Source organism: Littorina saxatilis, linkage group LG10 (assembly GCF_037325665.1).
Source record: "Littorina saxatilis isolate snail1 linkage group LG10, US_GU_Lsax_2.0, whole genome shotgun sequence".
Lineage (NCBI taxonomy): Eukaryota > Metazoa > Mollusca > Gastropoda > Littorinimorpha > Littorinidae > Littorina > Littorina saxatilis.
The window spans coordinates 2,151,483-2,158,565 of record NC_090254.1 but is presented as its reverse complement, the minus strand read 5'-3'; the positions used below and the strand labels follow the sequence as shown (position 1 = coordinate 2,158,565).

The window sequence follows — 7,083 nt, the reverse complement described above, 5'->3', positions numbered from 1 at the left end:
TACTTGTCATAGCCCCGTGTGAGGTTGACGCTACCACTGTACACCATGCTTTCCCTGGCAATACTTGTCATAGCCCCGTGTGAGGTTGACGGTACCGCTGTACACCATGCTTCCCCTGGCAATACTTGTCATAGCCCCGTGTGAGGTTGACGGTACCACTGTACACCATGCTTCCCCTGGCAATACTTGTCATAGCCCCGTGTGAGGTTGACGCTACCACTGTACACCATGTTTCCCCTGGCAATACTTGTCATAGCCCCGTGTGAGGTTGACGGTACCACTGTACACCATGCTTCCCCTGGCAATACTTGTCATAGCCCCGTGTGAGGTTGACGGTACCACTGTACACCATGCTTCCCCTGGCAATACTTGTCATAGCCCCGTGTGAGGTTGACGGTACCACTGTACACCATGTTTCCCCTGGCAATACTTGTCATAGCCCCGTGTGAGGTTGACGGTACTACTGTACACCATACTTCCCCTGGCAATACTTGTCATAGCCCCGTGTGAGGTTGACGGTACCACTGTACACCATGCTTCCCCTGGCAATACTTGTCATAGCCCCGTGTGAGGTTGACGGTACTACTGTACACCATGCTTCCCCTGGCAATACTTGTCATAGCCCCGTGTGAGGTTGACGGTACTACTGTACACCATGCTTTCCCTGGCAATACTTGTCATAGCCCCGTGTGAGGTTGACGGTACTACTGTACACCATGCTTTCCCTGGCAATACTTGTCATAGCCCCGTGTGAGGTTGACGGTACTACTGAGGGAATCTCAAAAGAGTCGCTCTTCTTTCAGTATGTGACGTCACTTCCACGGGGTGATTTTTGTCCATATGGTTAATTGTTTTATGTAGGATGTACATTTATATGTTCTATTCTGTATATGTTCTTTTGTAAAGGGCCTAGAGCCATAGGTTAGGCACTTAAACATGTCCAGTTATTATTATTATTAATTGGGGACTTTACCCTTTTCCCTTCCACATCCACTCATCGGCAAACACATGTCCACGCCCCCTGTTTTATCCACTGACCCGTCAATCCCCCTGTCACCTACCTTGGTCAGCACTGAGGGGTTCAGCCTGTAGGACAGTCGGTCAAACTTGACCTGCAGCGCTCCTCGTGACGTCACGGACACCACCTCCCCCTGCTTGCCTATACACTGCACGCATAGCACATCCTGACGTCACAGAGGATTCGTCGTCACAGAGAGCAACACATTTAGTGCCTCTTACTAAATTAATTCTTTAACAAAAATATACCACAGTGCTCAAAGAGCACCCAGGCTGTGACAAGTGGAGGGGTGTGACAAGTGGAGGGGTGTGACAAGTGGAGGGGTGTGAGAAGTGGAGGGGTGTGACAAGTGGAGGGGTGTGACAAGTGGAGGGGTGTGACAAGTGGAGGGGTGTGACAAGTGGAGGGGTGTGACAAGTGGAGGGGTGTGACAAGTGGAGGGGTGTGACAAGTGGAGGGGTGTGACAAGTGGAGGGGTGTGACCAGTTCTGAGACTGTGAGGAGAACTGTCTTCACGAGGCGGAGAGTCTTTAAATGCAAATTGCCATTTGAAAAAATCCCAGAGGAATGAAGGAAGTAAATAGGCGAGAGGTTCAAAGAGGTAGACTGGTCAATGTCGATAATTACACAGGTATAACCAAACGTGTACAAAGAACGCCATAGAAACAATGTGAACAATCTTGGCTCCAACAATTACCAAGTTCACGAACTTGTTTGCTCAAGAAAGCAGAAACAAATTCAACTATTCCATAAAAATACACAAATGTATGAACACACATCGTCAAAACGTCATGAATAGTTTTCTTACGGTCTGGAGGACTTTTTACAAATGTACACTTGTTTTGAATAATGTTACACTTGATTGCTTTGTTCAATAGGCTCGCTCAGCACCCACCTGTATCATACCGGCCGTGGCGCCCCCGTAGTCTGCCTGCAGTTCCTTCAGTCTCTCTTCACTCACGCCAATCACCACCATATCACCCGCCCCTAGCTCGGACCCCGCCCCTCCTGTAGCCCCTCCTGTAGCCCTTCCTGTAGCCCCGCCCCTTTGGGAGGAGTCGCGAGGAGATGACTGTGACGAGGAGGAGGAAGATGAGGAGAGAGAGGTTGAAGAGTTTGTGGTGGCTTGGAGCTGTGATGAGGGTCTGACACTTCCCACGGTGTCTGAAATATGACCACAGGAAACTCATTTTAATCCTGTCACACAGGGATATCTCGTTGGTACGTATACATGATGGAATAGAGAGAATTGAGAACAAGCTAAATGACCTAGGTTTCTAACTTAAAACAGATGTAATACTTTGCATCACAGCTTGATTGCCCTGGGGCTTGATTCTTTGCCAAATAACAAATCTCTCTCTCTCTCTCGCTCTCTCTCTCTCTCTCTCACTCTCTCTCTCTCTCTCTCTCTCTCTCTCTCTCTCTCTCTCTCTCTCTCTCTCTCTCTCTCTCTCTCTCTCTCTCTCTCTCTTCCTTTTCCTCTCTCTCTGTGATGCATGTGTGTTTGTGTGCGTGGATGGGACTTAGTGAATGTGTGTCTGAGCTTGTTTCTAAGCAATGACCAACAAGAGGCAAGTGGTCACGGTAGTAGTAGATACTGGCTGTATACAGAGTGTATGTGTGTGTGTGTGTGTGTGTGTGTGTGTGTGTGTGTGTGTGTGTGTGTGTGTGTGTGTGTGTGTGTGTGTGCGTGTGTGTGTGTGTACTGACCAACAAGAGGCAAGTGGTCACGGTAGTAGTAGATGCCGGCTGTCTCCTCCACACACTGCAGGTCCACGTTGCCCCCCAGCCCCACCCGGTAACTGTTGCTCACGCCGCCCTGCCCCCACTGGACTCGAACCAGGTTCCGTGTGGAGTTGGGGGCCACGTTCTCGTAGCCCATCACCTCCCCCGTGCTGCCTGGACCCCCTGTGTGCCACCAGCAACAAGTTAAATACATACACATATTTACCCACCATCAATACGTTAAATACATACACATATTTACCCACCATCAATACGTTAAATACATACACATATTTACCCACCATCAATAAGTTAAATACATACACATATTTACCACCATCAAGAGGTTAGATCCACGATCACAGATTCACTCACCAACAAAGATTTTTTCTCAAGATTTTGTCTCAAGATGTTTTGTTTTTTTAAGTTTTCCAGGCACATCATTGTGGGGCTTTTAATCCATAAACATGCATCCTGTAATGCATACTTGATCATTCACAGCTGGCAATAATATGACATATGATTTGTAATACATCATTTGGATAACAACAGCTTCTAAGATTTGTTCCCCATATAAACATGTTTTTGGTGTACATGGCCAACAAGAATTCTCAAGATATTTATCATTGAATGATATCTAACCCCTTGACAGCCACAGTACTTATCAGTTACGTTTTCGACGATCATAAAAAAATCAATACCATGAAAAGGGAAACAATCACTATCACATTGCCCTTTAAATTCGATTTCGTTTTATCTTACTAGAAACGAAGTTTATTCCGTGGAGATTTTATTGTTCCAAAGATCAGTACATAATTATGGCTCACTACGAAGTTTTTTGGGGCCACTAAACTGTTTTGTTCGAGTGAGCTGGCCAGAGTTTCACTATCTGATTCAAACAGAGATATAAAAGACATTACATCAATGCTTCAAAGCAGAAACCCTTGGGCACTCCTATCAGCCACTCCCTTGACGGCAAAACACCCTATTCAATTTTTTTAATTTTTTTTTGTCTGCGAAGAGTTTTTTCTTCTTTTTATATTTAGTCAAGTTTTGACTAAATATTTTAACATCGAGGGGGAATCGAAACGAGGGTCGTGGTGTATGTGCGTGTGTCTGTGTGTGTGTATGTGTGTGTGTGTGTATGTGTGTGTGCGTGCGTGCGTGTAGAGCGATTCAGACCAAACTACTGGACCAATCTTTATGAAATTTGACATGAGAGTTCCTGGGATTGATATCCCCATATGTTTTTTTCATTTTTTTGATAAATGTCTTTGATGACGTCATATCCGGCTTTTCGTGAAAGTTGAGGCGGCACTGTCACGCCCTCATTTTTCAACCAAATTGGTTAAAATTTTGGTCAAGTAATCTTCGACAAAGCCCGGGGTTCGGTATTACATTTCAGCTTGGTGGCTTAAAAATTAATTAATGACTTTGGTCATTAAAAATCTGAAAATTGTAAAAAAAAAAAAAAAATTTATAAAACGATCCAAATTTACGTTTATCTTATTCTCCATCATTTGCTGATTCCAAAAACATATAAATATGTTATATTCGGATTAAAAACAAGCTCTGAAAATTAAATATATAAAAATTATTATCAAAATTAAATTGTCCAAATCAATTTAAAAACACTTTCATCTTATTCCTTGTCGGTTCCTGATTCCAAAAACATATAGATATGTTATGTTTGGATTAAAAACACGCTCAGAAAGTTAAAACAAAGAGAGGTACAGAAAAGCGTGCTATCCTTCTTAGCGCAACTACTACCCCGCTCTTCTTGTCAATTTCACTGCCTTTGCCATGAGCGGTGGACTGACGATGCTACGAGTATACGGTCTTGCTGAAAAATGGCAGCTACTTGACTAAATATTGTATTTTCGCCTTACGCGACTTGTTTACATTTAGTTTTGACTAAATGTTTTAACGTAGAGGGGGGAATCGAGACGAGGGTCGTGGTGTATGTGTGTGTGTGTGTGTGTGTGTGTGTGTGTGTGTGTGTGTGTGTGTGTGTGTGTGTGTGTGTGAGTGTGTGTGTGTGTGTGTGTGTGTGTGTATGTGTGTGTGTGTGTCTGTGCGTGTGTGTGTGTAGAGCGATTCAGACCAAACTACTGGACCGATCTTTATGAAATTTGACGTGAGAGTTCCTGGGAATGATATCCCCGGACTTTTTTTTTCTTTTTTTCGATAAATATCTTTGATGACGTCATATCCCGCTTTTTGTAAAAGTTGAGGCGGCACTGTCACACCCTCATTGTTCAATCAAATTGATTGAAATTTTGGCCCAGCAATCTTCGACAAAGGCCGGACTTCGGTATTGCATTTCAGCTTGGTGGCTTAAAAATCAATTAATGACTTTGGTCATTAAAAATCTGAAAATTGTAAAAAAAAAAAAAGGGTTTTTAAAACGATCCAAATTTACGTTTATCTTATTCTTCATCATTTTCTGATTCCAAAAACATATAAATATGTTATATTTGGATTAAAAACAAGCTCTGAAAATTAAAAATACAAAACTCATTATTAAAATAAAATTTCCGAAATCGATTTAAAAACAATTTCATCTTATTCCTTGTGGGTTCCTGATTCCAAAAACATATAGATGTGATATGTTTGGATTAAAAACACGCTCAGAAAGTTAAAAAGAATAGAGATAAAGAAAAGCGTGCTATCCTTCTCAGCACAACTACTACCCCGCTCTTCTTGTCAATTTCACTGCCATTGCATCGAGCGGTGGACTGACGATGCTACGAGTATACGCTCTTGCTGTAAAAATGCAGTGAGTTCAGTTTCATTCTGTTAGTTCGACAGCTTGACTAAATGTTGTAATTTCGCCTTACGCGACTTGTCTTCTTTTCAATCAGGCCAAATCAGCCTATCACAGCACAGTTCAGTAATAAGAATAAGAATAAGAATAAGAATACTTTATTATCTCATAGAGAAATTCAGGCGTGGTACATAACAAGACATTGATTTTACATAAAACATATAGCACTATATAACAGGGCAGGTTATAGAAACACCTTCCACATAATGACACCCCCCCCCCTCCCCCCTCCCTTCCTTCCTTGCTTAGTCTATCAGAACAGAGTTTACTTACCGTCCTGGTCACCCCAGAACCAGTCGCGCCCTCTGGTGACAGTGGCCCCAGGGAAGATGCCCATTGTACGCATCCTGAGACTGACTGACCTCTTCTTCACTCGCTCGCTGTGGTCAAACAACACGCAGTGGAATGGGTCGCATGTGTTTGGGCAATCAAACGAAAAACCAGACAAGGACTGAGAGAGAGAGAGAGAGAGAGAGAGAGAGAGAGAGAGAGAGAGAGAGAGAGAGAGAGAGAGAGAGAGAGAGAGAGAGAGAGAGAGAGAGAGAGAGAGAGAGAGAGAGAGAGAGAGAGGGGGGGAGAGAGAGAGAGAGAGAGAAGAGAGAGAGAGAGAGAGAGAGAGAGAGAGAGAGAGAGAGAGAGAGAGAGAGAGAGAGAGAGAGAGAGAGGATCTTCCTTAGTTCCTTCCCACCTAACTCCCTCACCCGCCCCCAGCCTGAAAACAACGGCCCAAAACAATTTAGCAACCCATGATATGACATAGTTATGGGATTATCTTGAATACAAAGTAGCCGATAAGAATATTCATATCACTGATCACGTACAATATTTGTGTATCAAAACACCACAGTAACGGTTGGGAAAATACAAAACATGACTTGTCTGCATACGAATGTCCCTTATTCGCATGTTAACAAATTATCAAATTATCAAACAGGTGTGTAAGAGAACACTTTACATTAGGCCTAAAAAAAAAAATAGGTGTGGTTACGGTAACCCGACCTACCCTATTTTTGGGGGCCGACCCTATAACTTTTTATTACATTTGTCAAAAAAATACCCAAAAAACCAAGTAAACGAGTGCAGAAAACGCAATGAAAGCGAAAGCGCCCGAGTCGCACACTTATTTCCCTGTCAAGTAGGTTTAATTTGTACACATTAGAAAAAAAAGTTTAAAAAAAAAAGTGATTGCCTACCTTCCTACCCTATTTTTTTTGGCTATGTTACCGTAACCACACCTATTATTTTTTTTGGCCTTAGTGCGATTGACATGAAAGATTGTTCTTACCCGGCGCTTCCTTCAGTGTCGACGCGTTCGAAAGGATGTTTCAGATTGTGCTTGTCCATGACGTAGCAGAGAGAACAGAGAGTGACGTCACGACATGACGTCTCCACGCAGCGCCACAGCATGCCGTACACGTCACTCTCGTCACACTCCACGCAGCGTGACCCTTTGTGACGTACACCTGGAAAGACACACGTGTGTCAGTGGCGTCATGCGTCAACATCATCTGTT

General features: G+C 43.4%; 1 protein-coding gene across 2 annotated transcripts in view; it reads right to left on the bottom strand.

Moving 5' to 3' along the window:
- Positions 1-7,083, bottom strand: part of LOC138977944 (E3 ubiquitin-protein ligase MIB2-like) — a 30,899-nt gene that overhangs the window by 19,637 nt on the left and 4,179 nt on the right. For both annotated transcript variants that reach the window (XM_070350551.1, XM_070350552.1), the window contains exons 3-7: positions 6,856-7,033; positions 5,844-5,950; positions 2,729-2,926; positions 1,914-2,182; positions 1,062-1,166 (exon numbers count right to left, since the gene is read on the bottom strand). In XM_070350551.1, the coding sequence (XP_070206652.1) occupies positions 1,062-1,166; positions 1,914-2,182; positions 2,729-2,926; positions 5,844-5,950; positions 6,856-7,033 (857 nt within the window). The remainder of the gene's footprint in view (positions 1-1,061; positions 1,167-1,913; positions 2,183-2,728; positions 2,927-5,843; positions 5,951-6,855; positions 7,034-7,083) is intronic.